Source organism: Hemitrygon akajei, chromosome 6 (assembly GCF_048418815.1).
Source record: "Hemitrygon akajei chromosome 6, sHemAka1.3, whole genome shotgun sequence".
Taxonomy (NCBI): domain Eukaryota; kingdom Metazoa; phylum Chordata; class Chondrichthyes; order Myliobatiformes; family Dasyatidae; genus Hemitrygon; species Hemitrygon akajei.
Genome location: NC_133129.1, coordinates 132,451,031 through 132,469,576, shown reverse-complemented (window position 1 = coordinate 132,469,576; position 18,546 = coordinate 132,451,031). Strand labels below are relative to the sequence as shown.

Here is an 18,546-nt window from a genome sequence, read left to right as displayed (position 1 = left end):
CTTTATGTATTGGAAAGTGGAGGGCCAGCACTTTTTGGATGTAAATGATTGAGAAAAATCCAACTAGACTGGTATTCTATCAAAGCTCTCAGTGTGACATCAACAGGCAACAGCAGCCCAAATGGTAGCACTAACCAGAGAATAGCACAGCTGCTCAGTGCTAATGAGAAGGTGTTTGGGAAGGAGATTGGTAAATTCAAAGGCATGAAGGCCAGAACTGAACTGGATGAAACAGCAACACCAAGATTCCATAAAGCACATCCAGTGCCTGACTCACTACACCCTAAAGTGGATGCTGAACTGCAGAGCTTGGAGGCATCTTGAATTCTCTCCAAGGTTGAGTGGGGCAATTGGGCCATACTCATTGTCCCAGTAATCAAGAAATGGAAGGCCAGAGACATTTGCACATGTGGGGGCTTTAAGGTGAGCATCGACCCAGTGCCGTGTACAGTGCAATGTCCCCTGCCACAAATAGAAGGCATTTTTGCATCTTTGGCAGGCAGGGAGAGGTTTTCAAAGATTGACTTTTCACAAGCTTATCTGCAAATGGAGATTGAGGAATTAAGCAGGACGTCTCTCACAATCAACACTCACAAGGGACTGTTCCAGTAAAATCATCTCATCTTTGGCATTGCATCAGCTCCAGCAAATTGGCAAAAAACGATAGACCAGGTGCTCCAAGATGTTCCAGGAATACAATGTCACCTTGATGACATCATTGTGACCGGAAAAAGTGATGAAAAACACCTCTAGAGCTTTGATGAAGTGCTTACTGGGCTGAGTGAATATGGTCTGCGCACAAAGGGAGAATTGTAAGTTTTTCAAGAATGAAATCTCATATTGTGGTTATGTCTTTGACAAGCATGGCTTACGTAAGTTGCAAGTGAAGATGGAAGCAGGACTATGAGAAATCTACCAAACCTGGTGCCACTCCACAGGTTCAGAGGTGGTACCCTGAAAGAAACAGAGCAACACCCAAAAGACTGAACCTTTTAAACTGTGAAATTAGTTATGGACTGTTACTGTGAAAACCTGTTTATTTGGTATATGTGTTTATGAAAGGGAAATTGGAAGTTTTGTACATGTACAGTTTTATGTTACATTAATTTAAAGGGGAAGGAAGTGTAATGAAGATTTCAGTGCATGAACTTCACTGTAATGTATGGATTTACTTCTTTTAAAGCAATGACCACCTCCTTAGCACTACATATTGATCTGCTTTGATCTATGTATTGTTCAATATGTAGTGCTAAGGTTGAGTGGGGGGGGGGGGGGTCATTGCTCTATAAGAAATAGATCCATACATTACAGTGAGGTTCATACACTGAGCTCTGCCTTTTCATTTTTTTCTTCTACTCAAGCTGATGGAGTAAGTTTCAGAGGTCAATACATACCTACTTTGCATGTCTAATAATGCAATATCGATGAATTTTTTGGTGACTAAAGCTATGGCAAATGTAAAATCACAAGGCCATAATAGTCATAAGCTCCTGTCTATATGCAGATTCTAAAGTGTCACCTTAATATTTAGTTTCATTATACCTTGGCTGATAAGTCAAGAGTGTATGTGTTGCTACAGAATATTAACAATCAGCTGGCTGTCATTTTAAAGCGCTGGAATTTTTTTTAAAACTTGGAACAAAACATGAAGTAATTTAGACAGCTGTCAAAATGAAAATACTTCACATACCCTCCCTTGCTCTACACACTTGGTAAGCATGACAATAGCTGGAACACGATGTTCCCAAATCATTCGCCAGAAATCCTTCACTGTAGTCATCAATGGCCCTTGAGCAGCAATAAACTCTCTATTGGAGTTATATCCCTAAAAAGAAATAACAAAATAAAAAAAGGCCATTATTCAGAAACACCTAATACAAATGCAAAGGATAGCAGAAAAAAGCTCTGATGCCGAATAGCTAATCAGATGTTATCTCCCCCACCTTGTATGACTTGCTGAAGGAGCGTCAAGGCCAACATGTTTTACCCAAGCTGTGCTAGAATTCATCATCTCAAGTGACCTAACAAGACAGTAGTCTGGAGAAACAATAAGTGGGATTCCTCGTATTTCTTACAGAGTGCTTCCATTTAAATGGAAAATACATATATTTCATTTCTAACTTGTTTTTATGCTGATCAATGATGATATCCCTTTTTGGTTTTCCATAGTTTCTCACGCACCTATGTCCTTTAATCAATACGAAATTGGAAAAATGCATGAACTTATTCTTGGAAGGTTCTATTTAGATTATTGTATCATTTGTGTTTCTGAACTTCAACCATTGTGCCCCTTTCCCATTTAAACTCTTCTTAGCAGTAAGAGACTTCCACATACTTCCCACCAAAAAGCATCACCTAACATAAATATTTGGAAATTCATTTTCCAATTTCACAATTATTTCTTGCCCTAAAAATTGTTCATTGCTGGCCTGCAGAGTATAAATTATATGCACTAATTTGTTGTCATTGGAAAATTATGGCAACACCTTGAGTTTAAATCACATACAGTTTCCATGGACCACTTTCCACAAATATGAATTACTACTTCACCATGTTTTTTGCTTTTGCAGTCACTGTTAGATTACTTTTCCCTAACCTACATCTTCAGTCCATTATCACCTAACCACAGGCCTTTTGAAATACCATGTACATTCATTTTTTTGGAGAATAAATTGATGTCACTCACTGGCATGAAATTTGCGTTGATGTAATCACTGGATGGTTCTGAAGTAACAGAGAGTTTAACTCGGCTGGTATCATCTAGAAATGAATAGAAACAGAAATCTGTTACATATCATAAAATGCATAATTACTTGTGGGAGGTGAGAACTCCTCAAGAGCTTTCAATGGGCACACGCATTTGGATATACATAATTAAGTAATCTTAGACATTTGGCACTGTGCATGACTAAAACTGTACACCTTGTTTACCAATAATCTATTTATTTCAGACTGTGCTTCCACTGCTCTCAGAGTTTCACATACCTATGACCCTTAAAGAAAAATTCCACCTAATTGTTAAATGGTTTTACATTCCCCTATAAAAGGAAACATTGTGAGTGGCACGGTAGCATAGTGGTTAGCACAATGCTTTACAGTGCAGCTGACCTGGGTTCAATTCCCACTGCTGCCTGTAAGGATTTTGTGCATTCTCCCCGAGACCCAATGGGTTTCCTTTAGGTGCTCTGGTTTGCTCCCACAGTCCAAAGACCTACTGGTTGGTAGGCTAATTGGTCATGGTAAATTGTCCTGTGATTAGGCTAGGATTAAACTGGGGGTTGCTGTAGCTCGATGGGCTGGAAGGGCCCATTCCATGCTGCATCTCAATAAACAAGTAAGTAAGTATTATGCCTATCCATGGCCTCTTTCACTCTTCTAAAATGCATCCGCAAAGGAAACAGCATTATGAAGGACCCCATGCACCCCTCATACAATCTCTTCTCCCTCCTGTCGTCTGGGAAAAGTCTCCAAAGCATTTGGGCAGTTTCTTCCCCCAAGCTATCAGACTCCTCAATACCCGAAGCCTGGACTGACACCTTGCCCTACTGTCCTGTTTATTATTTATTGTAATACCGGTACTGTTTTTGTGCACTTTATGCAGTCCAGTGTAGGTCTGTGGTCTAGTGTAGCTTTCTCTGTGTTTTTTTTTTATTATTACGTAGTTCAGTCTAGTTTTTTGTACTGTGTCATGTAAACCATGGTCCTGAAAAACGTTGTCTCACTTTTACTATGCACTGTACCAGCAGTTATGGTCAAAATGACAATAAAAGTTGACTTGACTTGATACAAAGTAGCACACAAAGTGCGGGAGGAACTCAGCAGGTCAGATAGCATCTATGGATGGGAATAAACAGTATATGTTTTGGGCTGAGACTCTTCATCAGGACTGGAAAGGAAGGGTGAAGAAACCAGAATCAGAAGGTGAGGAGGGGAAAGAGTACAAGCAGGGACATGATAGTTGAGGCCAGGTAACAGGGAAGGTAGGAAGGGGAGGAGGATAAAGTCTGTTTAACCTTTCTTCATAAAATTACCTGGCTCTTTGAAGTACTAATGCAGTAAACCTTCTCTGAAATGCTTCAATTACACTTGACATCAATCTTTGAATGCAAATATTATACTAATCACTGCGGAAGTTATCTCATCAATGTCCTGGGTAACTGAACCTTATAATCTGCCTGGGCTGATATTTCCTGGTTAGTCTGAGCAGTGACAAGGAGTCTCACAGTATGCTAAGAAAGCAGAACCTCTAGCATAAAAGTAAATTGGTGGCAGTCATCTAATAGGTTTTAAAAGTCTCTGAAATCAGACATTTAAACAATTAAAACTAAGCAACTAATTAAAAAAGTCAAAATAAAAGCATTTTTGAAAAACTGTTTTTACTTAGAGAAAACAAAACACAATTGAAAAGGACTAGACTAAACCAAAATGGTTAACAAGGAATGCAGTCTTCTTTTTGCCCTACAGTTCTCTCAAAAACACTGTGATCTTAGGTCCTTCATCAAGGTCACAACTTCTGTGCTTTGTCATCTCATCCAAATAAAACCAAAAAACAAGTTAATAAAAATACTCCAATTTCCCTCAAATACAGGAAACAGAATAAAAGCCAGCGTTTCCCACAATCCACTCTGGAACTAGTAATGGCTTCAAGTATCATTGCCATTAATTTGTCTGCATCGTAATTAACTTGTTTACAAGCCAAATACAAGAATAAAGTAAATATAGAAGCTAAAATAAAAATAGAAATTACAGTATATGATGAAAGGGAGGAAGAGATTGATTTAGACATTTAACAAATAGATGGGCTAAGCAAAGAGATGAACAGAGACAGATAGACACACTGCCAGGCACACATTCAAGATTACCCGGTACTTACATGGTAAAACATTACTGTAGCGATTCTTAGGCTTGTTCAAAGGTTGCTGGGCAACTTGTGTTGACTGCAATATTCCAACTGACTTGAGTTCCTGGAAAGGAAATACTTATGAGTGGGTATGATCTGGAAAACTGGTTTCTCACCTGTAAAATATAGTGGGGCAGAATTTCACTTGCTCTAAAACTACTGACTGGATGGTTCTGGGCCAAACTCTTGCTCCAGCATGCCCTGATGCTGTTTCCTGCTGGGAGTATGACTGATGCAGTGCAGGTAGCCCGCTGGACCCTGAATGACGGGCATTTAAGGGTGATAGTATGACTGGGGGAACAAATGCTTGTGAACGTTTCCTACCTTCACAATCAGATAAAACATGAAAGTATTGTTAAAATATACATTCATTTTACATTTAGTTTAAAACACCAAAACTAATTTAAGGAACAAAGGACTTAAAGGTGGTTGGAAAAAGCTGGAATCAAAATCAGCTTGGTGATAGGAGGCATAGTGGTGGATGGGCATTTTGCTGACTAGGAGTCTACAAGTAGTTTACAATGGAGAATGATCCTGAGACTATGCCATTTATATAAATGACTTGGATAATAATGTAGGTGTTTTGATTAGTGGTTTGTTTGCAGGAAACATGAAATTAGTGGATTCATAGATGATGAAGAAGTTGTCCAAGGATGCAGTGGTACATAAATCAGATGGAATGCTGACAGGTGGAATTTGATGCAGTGAAGTGTGAGGGAATGCACTTTGGAAAGTCAAATTCTTCCAGGACATGTAGAGTGACTGGCATGGCACTTGAGTGTTGATGGATAGAGAAATATAGGGGTCCCAGTCCATAGCTCTCTGAAAATGGTGACACAGGTGGGTAAATAGTGAAAGCTGTATTTGGTCTGCTGATCTTCACAGGCAGAGGTATTGTGAATAAGCATTGGGTAGTTACTTTGCAGCAGTGGAAAACATTGCTTTGACTGCACTTACAGTATTATGTACATTTCTGGACACCATACTACAGGAAGAATATGGTTACAATAGAGGCAGTGGCAGAAAAGAGTTGCCAGCACGTTGCCTGGAATGGAGGGCTGTAGTTAGAAGGAGAAATAGGATAGGTCAAGACTATTCTCACTGGAATATAGGATGCTGAGGGGTGACCTGAAGGAAGCTTGTAAAATATGTAGATAGAGAGTTAGAGCCATTGTGCCGAGATAGTGCATGGTCCAAAAAAATTCTGAGTGATTGTCTTGGATGTTTTTATGATCACAATACCCTGTTGGACATTGTTAATGTAAAATACTGCAAGCCCGATTAACTGGTTCATTGGCGAGACTGATGGCAGGGGAGCTGCATTGCTTGAGTTGTGGCAAGGACGAGGCCTAAGCTGCGGGCTTGCCTGTGGCAGCTGACCAGGAGAGGAGATGCTTAGGCATCATGGGAGAGCCTCTTCGGGGCATGCTGGAATCCATACTTGGTTTGGGGACTGGGCCTTCCCATTGGTGCTGCCCTCTGGTGTTCACTCTGTGCCGCTGGACCAGAGCAACTTACCATCAGTTCTACAGTCATGCCACTCAGGAACCTGGGCTATATAATTTTCTTTGTGACTTTGTCATAACTTTCTGAAATTGTAAACATATGTGCCACATGTGCAATTTGTGCAATGTGCTATGTGTAGTGTACTGTGTGCTGTTGGTATGTTTGGCTACATTCATGTATGGTTGAATGATAATTAAACTTGAACTTGATCTTAAAACTATTTCACTCATGATCCTCCAGAGAACCAGTATTAAATTGGAATGGATTCTAATTCTGTGTTAAGGCTAACGTTTTCAGCAGTTGTACTGCAGTGATGATGAGGGCCAGAATCCAATTCTACAATATATTAACCATATGTTCATTTGTCCATGTCTGAGAAAAATTAAAAAGCAGGAGAATCAATTATCAAAATTACATATGCACTGACTCTAGATCATAATTTCACAGATCCCTTCAGATCATTGTGCCAGGTATGGATAATATGGCTGTTAATCTGATCTTTGAATAAAAAATTGGGGGATTTTGACAGATTAACATGTTACCTGCTCATTAATGCAAATATCTGATCAGCCAATCACATAGCAGCAACTCAGTGCCAAAAAGGATGCAGACATAGTCAAGTTGTTGTTCAGATTAACACAGACAGATTAACGTCAACCTCCTTTAGCAATAAATAAAAGTATCTGAAACTGCAGTATAGTGAGGGAGGTAAGTTTTGTAAAACTGGCTAATTAGACAATAACAATGTGCAAATACAAGTGTTACAAAGTAAACAGGGACGTAGAAGATGACAAGGTGCACTAAGCCACAATGAACAGAAACACATCGTAGGAGAATATATATATATATACGAACCTCATACTCTTCAGCAAATCCACAATCAGAATCAGCATGTTGCTTACTGAAATACCCTTCAAAGTAGTCCACGTTGATGGGACTGTAAAAATAAATAACAATGCATAAGAATCAGTCTTCAGGACTGATAATTAATGTTGGAAATGTTAAAACATTTGTTAAGCCTGGCCTGTGGGCAGGTGCAGCATAGGTTAAGATGCAATGTTAAGATCCCATCACAAACAGATCAACTGTAAAGCACAGCTTTTTCAGGCAGATGCAAAAATTTTCAGAGCAGATTAATGCAGGTTTCTGTAGGTATTCCCATTTACATTGGAGCCAGCTGAGAGAAAGTACAATCATTGCCCAACTCTGGTCTTGACGATAAAAGAGTTCCATTTTACCACCAGTCACATCTATGTTTCTCAAATGCACATCAGCATTCAGGGCTATGCAGTTTCCAGAACAACTTTAATTTGCTTATCATAGATAAGTATTTTATCATAAAAAATTCCTGAGGGATAATGAAATACAGAAGTTTACAGAAACGTCCATGATCCAGGAGAGTACATAATATAGGTGACTCCTACATTGTGGGAGTGGGTGGGTTGTATTATTAGAAAATGGATTATATTATGAAATTCTGTAACTTGAAGCTGTTTCAACAGTGTATACATTGAGAAACACAAGTTGAATAAAATAGATTTTGTGTTGATTTATATACTTTACTCCCTTCTCCTCACAAAAAACCAAGAAAGTGAAATGTTATATTTTAATTTTACTCTGTATCTCAAATTACCTAGAATAATATTTCAGATATTATTATTATTTCTTTTTTTCTCTTTATTTTTGTATTTGTACTATTTGTTGATTTGTTGTTTTTTGCACACTGGTTGTTTACCCTGTTGGTGTGGTCTTTCATTGGTTCTGTTATGGTTATTGGATTTATTGAGTATGCCAGCAAGAAAATTAATCTCAGGGTTGTATATGGTGGCGCGCGCTCACACACACACACACTTTGATAATAAATTTACTTTGAACTTCGGACAAAAATTTGGGTATTGATTTGTGAATTCTGTGATGGCAAATTTCAGTAGTCCAAACAATTATAATGTAGGGTTTGCCTATGACAATGGTCCCTGATGTTTGCTTTGGTGAGATGCTTCATTCTATATGTGGCAATGTACTTTACAGAGCTATTATAAGCTAGACTGTACTTTCTCCCTCCTCTCCACCACTGCCCCCCACCAAAAATAAATCTATGGTCCCTAGATTTTTGTCAAATGGCTCCTTGTTTCAGGCATATTTAATAACATGATAGCAGCAGGCAACTTGAATGCAAAGTATGGAAAAGTTGTCAAAGTATAAAACCAACTTCATACGTACGTCTTTAGTGTCCTGTTGAGAGAGAGAGAGTGAGAGTCAAAGTGAGAGTGAGGAAGAGAGAGAGAGAGAGAGATTTAATCGTTCACCAATATATTTAAACGTAATTTAAAGCTCCTTTTACTTTAATGTCTGGTGGCAGGAAATTGGTGGTTGCCAGCACTGCTGCACTCTTTACCTGATGGCCCTGAACTTTGTTGTCATTGCATTGCCTCATTTTAGCAGCAAGCAGCTTCAAAACCTACCAACTTCAAGGTCAAGAATTTGCCAAATCCTCCTCTGCACAACTGCTACGTTTAGATTCAAATATTCCAATGTGCTTCAAGTTAGCACACCCCCTTCGTGAATCTTGTATGTACCGACACCTGTTGCCTGTAGGTCAGTCAGCACCAACACGCTTTTGCTTTTAAATCCTTTGCCTTTACTAACTGCATTGGCACCTGAACATCTTTGGTTTAAAATTCTTTTATGACAATTGTTACTAATATGTTAATTAATAATGATTATTGACAGGTGTCTAATCTGGGTTGGTGTGAAATGTGGCACTGTTAGGTTAAGTTCACGAAGAAAGCGTACAGCAAATGGCAGGACCATTTGAAGCTTTTATGTATAGAGGAATCTTGGGGAGCAAATCCATAGATTCCTGAAAGTGGAAACAGGATGGTAAAGGAGGTGTATGGCATTCTTGCCTTGATCAGTCAGTGCAATGAGAATAAAAGTTGGGGAGTCACCTTGAAGCTGTATAAAACTTCAGTTGACCACATTTGTAGTCTTGAGATACGGTGCAGGAGAAATTTACCAGGATGTTTCCTGAATGGACGGTATTAAAAAAGGAGGAGGAGACCCTCTGTTGGTTGGGGTTGACCATGGATGTTGCATCCTAGCTGTCTATGTTATTGTCAGTTGATATGCGAGTCAGGTTGTAAGCCAGTATGATATGGAGAGCAATCTGTTGCCCATGCAGCAGCTTCCCTCTCTTCACAGCTGATGAATTCAAAGGAACGGCAGTGATTGATATAATTTGACCTCGCGGCGCTACAGGAGTTGCCAGTCAGGATTGGACTCAACATAGGACTGCCTTAGGCTCTGGATCTTTCTTCGGGTTTACTCCCAAAGCCTTCCCTGTGAGTGGGTATAACCACAATGGTTATACAATGGTGGACAAACTTGGGGAGTGTCAACCCTGAGTTGTCAAAATTAAACTATGTGCACATTGTCACAGCAAGAGTATCTTTGGCTACTTGGCAGTAAACAGGTGTGGGTTGATCAACACATCAAGCAAAGAGTCTGGCTGCTTGATGAATGCCTGGCTAGCCCTTGACTATACGCATTGGGTTTGGCTCTGGTCTGGTGTGCATTCTGATTAATCTTTTCGGCTGGGTGAGATTGTGTCTGCCCAGCTAAATTCTTTATCAAGGTCAGAATTACTTGCTTTGTGTTATCACACATGCTTTCTGCAGCTTATTTCCAGTATCAGACCACAAAGCACTCCAGCGTGTGGTGAAAACTGCCCAGCGGATTATCAGCACCCAATTGCCTACCATTGAGAACATCTACCATAAACGCTGCCTGGGCAGGGCGAAAAGCATTATCAAGGATGCATCTCACCCTAGCCATGGACTTTTTACTCTCCTCCCATCCGGTAGGCGCTACAGGAGCCTCCGCTCCCGCACCAGCAGGCACAGGAAGAGCTTCTTTCCTGAGGCTGTGACCCTGCTGAACCTCACATCACAGCACTAAGCAGTATTGCACCCATATTGTACTGTCTCAGTACTTTTATATTTGTGTGCTGTAGCACTCACCTTTTATTCACAGTTATTTTGTAAATAACACTATTCTTTGCGTTTTGGTTAGATGCTAACTGCATTTCATTTGGCTTTGTATCTGTACTCGGCACAATGACAATAAAGTTGAATCTAATCTAATCTAATGTACAGTGTAGCAATACTAGTACTCAAGCTCAGGTTGTTTTGGGATTGGCTGTGGTTGGGTTGTCTTCAAGTCTAGTTTTAATTTTATCCTCAAGCATTTTCTCTCCATTCAATGAAATTATGGCTGATTTCTTTCATAAATCCAATTTCCTGACTAGATTCCATAACAAATGATATTTTCTTATAAAATTCTATCAATCTCATATTCAAAATGATTAAATAAGCCCTCATTGGCTACTTTTTTGTGAGAGTTTCACACCTAACATCCTTGTAAATCGAAATCAAAAATACATGTTTGAATTGAAAACACTGGAAAAACTCAGCATCTGTGGAACATGAAATAGAGTTAACATTTTAGGTGATACACTGAACTGCTACTGCTAAGTTAACAAACTTCACGACGCATGCCGGTGATAATAAACCTGATTCTGATGATAGGAGTTTGGTCTGAAGTGTTCTCTGTTGTGTGTGCTTAGAGCCCTATCTACAATCTTTCATTTTCCACCAGTGTTTTTGAAACACTAGGCATTCTATCCTAAACCCTTTTCAGCCCCCTGGATCTACACTTTGTGATTTTGCACTATGTTTATTTTTATATTAATACTCATCTCTTTTGTCGACCACATCTCTTTTGTTATGTACTGTTCTAATACTGCACTAAATTTGTTTTAAACAAATCCCATTATTGTCCTATGGGTTTAACTTTCAAACACTTCTAAAAAATTTAACATAATTGTCTGCATTAGCCATCAAGCTTACTCATATCAGAATTGATCCTAATAAAGAACTTGACTTTGAATTTATTTGTCTTATGGTCACTGTGACAACAGTACAAAACCCAGAGTGGACTGCATTCATATTGCCCTGGAACATATTGCTCCAGAAACTTTCTGGATTGTGCTCAAATTAAATTCACTGTTTTGATTTGACTGAGATAATCTTATCAATTTATACAAAAGTGTGAGCGCCTCATTATCACTTGATTTTGAAATATCAATCCAAAGACTGCACTAATATATGTTTCTTCTGTTATCAAGAGGTTTATAAGTTATACCTTTCATAAATCCTCACTTGTTCATCAGCCAGTACATAAATGTTTCTATTCTTCAATCTTAAACTTGGCATTATCAATCCAATAATACACTTTACTTCTCTTAGTCTTTCTCTATTGATTTGAATAATCACCACTTCACGTCTATTCTAAATCATTCTTTTTGCAGGAAATCAAAACAATGGAAACTCTATCATTGTCTTTCTGCTGCAATCTCAAGGACAATAAACTTAGGTTAAACATTACATCCTCAGTCATTTTTGTTTTACAAAGATATTCTAATATTAGTAACCTTAGCCCTTAGCTTGGATTACCCAATAAAACATTACCTGAGATTCATGGCTGGAGGTAAAGTTACATTCTTGCTTTTCGACATTGTTCTGTGTGAACAGACAGAAGCAAATAATAATAACTGGAAACTGGTAAATAATGCAACTCAGTTATTCAAGGTTTATTGGCATTCTGTTGGTATGAGGACCTCTTGTAGATTGGGCCAACTATGAGTAAGTTATTGATCAATGGTGGGAATTGATTAATGCCAACTAGCATATGCACAAACGTTTGTAAATGCTTCATAGTATCATATAATATATCCCCAAAATATTTTCTTTATAAGCCCATTATGGACTTCAGGAAGGCTTTTGACAAGGTACCCTCATGGCAGGCAACTCCAGAAAGTTAGGCCACCTGGGATCCAGAGTGGGGGGGGGGGATTACAGATTGGATTCATTTTTGGCTTAGTGGTAGGAAACAGAGAGTGATAGTCGAAGGTTACTTCTCAGATCGAAACCTATATCCAATGGAGTGCCACAATTTGGATGTGAATGTCCAGGGTTGGTTACTAAGTTTACAGTTGGTGGTTTCATACATAGTGTAGAAGGTTATGAAAAATTACAGGACTGGCAAATGACTTTCAAACTAGGTAAATGAGAGGAATTGCATTTTGGGAAGTCAACCAGGGTAAGACTCTGACAGTCAATGGCAGGGCCCAGGGGTGTGTTATGCAACAAAAGAACCATGGAGAGCAGGTGCACAACTCTCTGAAAGTAGCAACATTGGTAGATGGGGTGGCGAAGAACGCATTTGGAATGTTGGCCTTTAACAGTCAGGGTACGGCTATAGGAGATGGGAAATAATGCTGTAGTTATATAAGATGCTGGTGAGGCCTCACTTGGAGTATTGTGTACATTTTGGTCACCCTGTTATAGGAAAGGTATCATTAAACTAGGGAAAGTGTGGAGAAGATTTTCTAGGATGTTGCCTGGACTTGGGGGCCTGAGTTACAAGGAGAGGTTGCATGGATTAGACTTCTGTCCTTGGAATGTCGGATATTGATGGGTGATGTGATAGAGGGGCATAGACGGTGAAAGTATATAGAGTTTTTGGCAGGAAGGGGGAGTGAAAAAACAAGAAGGCAGAGGTGAGAGATTGAAACGGGATACCAGGCACTGCTTCTTCACATAAAGGGTGGTGTATACTTGAAATGAACTGCCAGAAATAGTGGTTGAAGTGACCATATTAGCAACACTTGATAAGATATCTTGATAAGTACATGGACAAGGTTCAAACGTGGGCAGATGGGACCTTCTCACTGGGTAACACAAACAGCATGAATGAGTTGGGCCAAAGAGTCTGTTTCCATGCTGCATGCCCTGTGTCCTGGTAACTTATGTTTGAATGGATTAATTTAACATACTGCAGATTCCGCAGGGTTCTTGTTATATATTTATTATTGCCAACACAAATATTATGTTGATCAGCCTGAATACGCGCCCTCCCATCACAACTTAAAAAGGAATCTATGGACTCTAGTTCTTCTGCTCTGAATAAGAATAAACATTTTTCTAGAGAATTCAACATCATTAAAATAGCAAATTTATCATTGTTTTCTGACATGAATTCAGAGCGTGGCCTCTTACAAGTTATTTTATCTGTTTGAAAATATGGTTTATGGATGACTGGACACAATTCCAACAACCATACCACTGAGGACGCAGCTTACCGATTTTTCCGCCATAAAAACAGTAGGAGGGGTACAATTATGACAAGTACACCCAGGAAGCTCCCAACCACAGCTCCAATAATGACACCTGCAATACACAACACAAGTCCTGAGACCCATGGTTTCATATATGAAATTCAGAGGAAATATTTTTTGCAGGGCATACAACTACCTGCAACAACTATGACAAGAATTTACAACTTGGGTTGTCAGAACTTGTATCCATTAGAAATAATAAGGGAAATAACTTAATTCATTTGATTTTCTCCTCCCAAATTTTTTCATGAATTGAACGAAACTATGAATAATTACCAGAAATTGGCAAACCAACTAGAAATGGACTTTCCAGAGGACACCTGATCCTTGAATCATGGTTTAAAATTTAACCCAGATTAGTTGGCTGAAAATCACCCTGTGTTACTAGATGTGTTTTTTTCCTCTTATATATTATGTATTGTATTGAACTGCTGCTAAGTTAACAAATTTCATGACACCTGATTCTGATTCTGAACAATTAAGTTGATGTAGTACAAACAAATGAGTCATTAAAATGTACAGTATCTTTGACCCAACCTGCACAATTCTCAATCATTACCTCAGTAAAACAACACTATAACTGCATTGCACTAGAATAAATGTCTCTTTGTTCGTTCTGATTGTGTAATTTTGTATATTTTTATTGTTTATTTGTTTTTCCTGTGCATGTTGACTATCTGATGCTATGTGCCTGTGATGCAGCTGCAACTAAGTATTTCCTTGCACCAATGAACTTGTGCATTTAACAATAAAATCAACTTTGAAATTATGCAACCCCAAAAGTCGATATCCAATGTAAGAAACTAAAGTGATGGGTGGTGACATGAAAATTAATAATAAGTCAGTTGATACTACTAGTTGGTTCTCCCCTAACCTTGGATCCAAGCAGCAAATGTGGAGTCTTTAGAGTGAGAACTGCTGAATGTCCACTCAACTACTGGTGAGACTGAGGGAATACTATTATTCTACCGGATGAGATGTACCCCAGGCTACTGTGGGAGGTGAGGGAGGAGATTGCGGAGCCTCTGACAATAACCTTTGCATTATCAGTGGGAATTGAGAGGTTCTGGAGGATTGGAGGGTTGCGGATGTTGATCCCTTATTCAAGAAAGGGAGTAGAGATAGCCCAGGAAACTATAGACCAGTGAGTCTTACTTCAGTGGTTGGTAAGTTGATGGAGAAGATCCTGAGAGGCAGGAGTTATGAACATTTGGAGAGGTATAATATGATTAGGAGTAGTCAGCATGGTTTTGTCAAGGACAGGTTGCGCCTTACGAGCCTGATTGAATTTTTTGAGGATGTAACTAAACTCATTGATGAAGGAAGAGCAGTAGATGTAGTGTCTATGGATTTCAGCAAGGCATTTGATAAGGTACCCCATGCAAGGCTTATTGAGAAAGTAAGGAGGCATGGGATTCAAGGGTACATTGCTTTGTGTATCCAGAACTGGCTTGGCCACAGAAGGCAAAGAGTGGTTGTAGATGGGTCATATTCTGCATGGAGGTCGGTGACCAGTGGTGTGCCTCAGGGATCTGTTCTGGGACCCTTACTCTTCGTGATTTTTATAAATGACCTGGATGAGGAAGTGGAGGGATGGGTTAGTAAGTTTGCTGATGACACAAAGGTTGGGAGTGTTGTGAATAGTGTGGAGGGCTGTCAGAGGTTACAGCGGGACATTGATAGGATGCAAAACTGGGCTGAGAAGTGGCAGATGGAGTTCAACTCAGATAAGTGTGAAGTAGTTCATTTTGGTAGGTCAAATATGATGGCAGAATATAGCATTAATGGTAAGACTCTTGGCAGTGTGGAGGATCAGAGGGATCTTGGGGTCCGAGTCCATAGGTTGCTCAAAGCAGCTATGCAGGTTGACTCTGTGGTTAAGAAGGCATGTGGTGTATTGGCCTTCATCCATCGTGGAACTGAGTTTATGAGCCGAGAGGTAATGTTGCAGCTATATAGGACCCTGGTCAGACCCCACTTGGAGTACTGTGCTCAGTTCTGGTCACCTCACTGCAGGAAGGGTGTGGAAACTACAGAAAGGGTGCAGCGGAGATTTACAAGGATGTTGCCTGGATTGGGGAGCATACCTTATGAAAACAGGTTGAGTGAACTCGGCCTTTTCTCCTTAGAGCGACGGAGGATGAAAGGTGACCTGATAGAAGTGTATAAGATGATGAGAGGCATTGATCGTGTGGATAGTCAGAGGCTTTTTCCCAGGGCTGAAATGGTTGCCACAAGAGGACACAGGTTTAAGGTGCTGGGGAGTAGGTACAGAGGAGATGTCAGGGGTAAGTTTTTTTACGCAGAGAGTGGTGAGTGTGTGGAATGGGCTGCCTGCAATGGTGGTGGAGTCGGATACAATAGGGTCTTTTAAGAGACTTTTGGATGGGTACATGGAGCTTAGAAAAATAGAGAGCTATAGGTAAGCCTGGTAATTTCTAAGGTAGGGACATGTTCGGCACAACTTTGTGAGCCAAAGGGCCTGTATTGTGCTGTAGGTTTTCTATGTTTCTATTTCCCTTTTGGCTTGCAAAACAAGAACAAGGAAGAAGATAATATAGTCAAAAGAACTCAAATAATTATGGAAAAAAGCTTTAACAGTGCAGGAAGTAAATCTGAAATCACATAAACCTGGATTTTGTTCCAACGTGACAATCTTTGAATAGTGATACTTTGTAAAGATGGATTTATTTGAATCAATTATGTCCTCTTCTTTAATTTGCAATTTTGTAAATCCAGCCAAACTAAATCTGAAATAAAACAAAGTAAAGAATTTTAGAGAAGATGCTGGCATCTGGAGATTTGAAATTTGTTTAGTGGAATTTTGTAAAATGCAAATTCAAGAACTAAGTGAAAATGTTTTTGTTGCATTGAACAAAGGAAATAAAACAAGCCTAATAACTTTTAGGATAGTGAGCAACAGACAATGAGGGGGTCACACTAATAAACAAGCATCACATTTCCATCATACTGGTTAAATTCTTCATAAGAATTAATTTCTGACTGTGCAAGTCAAGCTGGTTCCTACATTAAGTACATATTGTCTGAAATGCTTCAAAGAAATTCAATGATTAGCTTAATCATGATCTTAGGTACTGTCTGCATTGTGTCTGAATGTTCTCTCTATAATTCTCCGGGGTTTTTCAGATGCTCTGCTTTTCTCTAACATGCTGAAGATAAGCTGGTTGGTGGTTAAATGGTCACAGTAAGTTGCCACTGTTTTGGATGACTGGTGGGAGAATTGGGATGAGCAAATGTAGGTAGAAAGCCTGGATGGAGATGTAAGGAGAGAAATGTGATTAGTTCATTAGTCCGCTCTGTGAGAAATGCAAGAGGGGCATGGCCTCTCTCATCCACATGTACTGGTTCTGTCCTAGTTTGGAGAAATTCTGGAAAGATGTCTTCACTACATTATCGGGTATTCTGAATCAGCACCTAGAACCTAACCCCTTAATTGCTCTGTTCGGTTTTTGGGGCGAGACAGATTTATGTCTGGGTCCGACCAAATGCCGAATACTATCCTTTGCCTCTCTCCTGGCGAGACGCTTGATCTTCCTTAGATGGAGAGATGTTGCCCCGCCCACTCATGGGCAATGGCTTAACGACATTATGGCCTGCTTGGAGCTCGAAAAAATTCATTATTCAGTTCTTAATTCGGATCTAAAGTTCCATAAGGTCTGGGGACCTTTTATCGAGTACTTTCATAACCTTCCTCTTGACTAGAGTTTTTTTTTCAATTTTTTTTCTTCTTTTCAGTCCCTTGCTTTCAGCTCCCTTTTTTTTTCTGGTAGTAGGCATTATTACCCTCTGTTACTAAGTGCATTCACAGTCTGGGAGTTTGACTGTCCGGACTTATACTCTTTATACTGTGTGGTGGTTGGTCTGGAGTTGTTGTTTTTTTCTTGTGTTGTGGGGCTTGGGGAGGACACTAAGCTCACTTGTCTTTAATTTAGGTGCTTTTTTGTTAAATTCTCTTCCTTTGTAGCATATTGTTATTGTATGCTTAATCTTGCACTGTATTAATGCTCCCCATTGGGATTTGGGGTTTTTAATTTTGTAAAATGTTTTGAAAAACTAATAAAAAAATTTAAAAAAAAAGAAAAAAACAAGAAATGTGATTAGTGCAAATGACCATTTAATGGTTGATATGGTGTGGTGAGCCAGGATCTTCTTTCTATGCTGTATGACTCTAGGCCTCTGAATAATTAAAAGAATGGATATTGATGGTCAACTGATATGTTCTCAGATGATTTTGTATAAATAGATAAAAGCAAGATGTGCCACAAATCAATCATTTATCAAAATGCAACTGCGGAAATCATATTACACTATCTTTTACAACTCAAAAACTCTGATAAGGATAGAATGGTCACCCTTTATACTGGCCCATTAATGAAACCAAGGGGACAACGAAGACTGTGCATTAACAATGATGTCTGATCAATGACCATCTAAAGCACCGTTTCTTCTTCTATGTTGATAGATGTACATCAAATCAATATCTAGTGCTTTAATGTATTTGTGTTATACATTGGGTGAAGGAAGAAATTGTTCAAGTTAGTTCTAGGAAGAATGAAGTATCTCATAGCTCAGAAACAATTATCATATTGAATTTCAGATAGCAGTATCCTTTCTAGAAAGCGATGAAAAGTTTATAACCATCACAGAACTTACTGATAATTGGTCAAAGGAGTTAACTCCTGATTAACATATCCCATACTTCGACTATTATCTCCTATGGTGATAATGATGGGTTTTGCTAGAGCAGCTGCTTTGGTATTTTGAGAAGAAATATTGAACACATATGTCACATAAGTAGACACATCTTCGCGAAATGGTATTTCCAGTTCTTCGTCATTAAGAACAGAGTCTGTAACAGAAAATATAAATCTTAAGAACATAA

The 18,546-nt window shown here is 39.1% G+C and overlaps 1 protein-coding gene across 1 annotated transcript in view; it reads right to left on the bottom strand.

Moving 5' to 3' along the window:
* ptprja (protein tyrosine phosphatase receptor type Ja) overlaps positions 1–18,546 on the bottom strand; it is a 76,547-nt gene that overhangs the window by 17,526 nt on the left and 40,475 nt on the right. Inside the window, exons 11-18 of the mRNA XM_073050054.1 lie at positions 18,318–18,513; positions 16,275–16,393; positions 13,608–13,695; positions 11,935–11,985; positions 7,262–7,343; positions 4,874–4,964; positions 2,687–2,760; positions 1,691–1,825 (exon numbers count right to left, since the gene is read on the bottom strand). Of these exons, the coding sequence (XP_072906155.1) occupies positions 1,691–1,825; positions 2,687–2,760; positions 4,874–4,964; positions 7,262–7,343; positions 11,935–11,985; positions 13,608–13,695; positions 16,275–16,393; positions 18,318–18,513 (836 nt within the window). The remainder of the gene's footprint in view (positions 1–1,690; positions 1,826–2,686; positions 2,761–4,873; positions 4,965–7,261; positions 7,344–11,934; positions 11,986–13,607; positions 13,696–16,274; positions 16,394–18,317; positions 18,514–18,546) is intronic.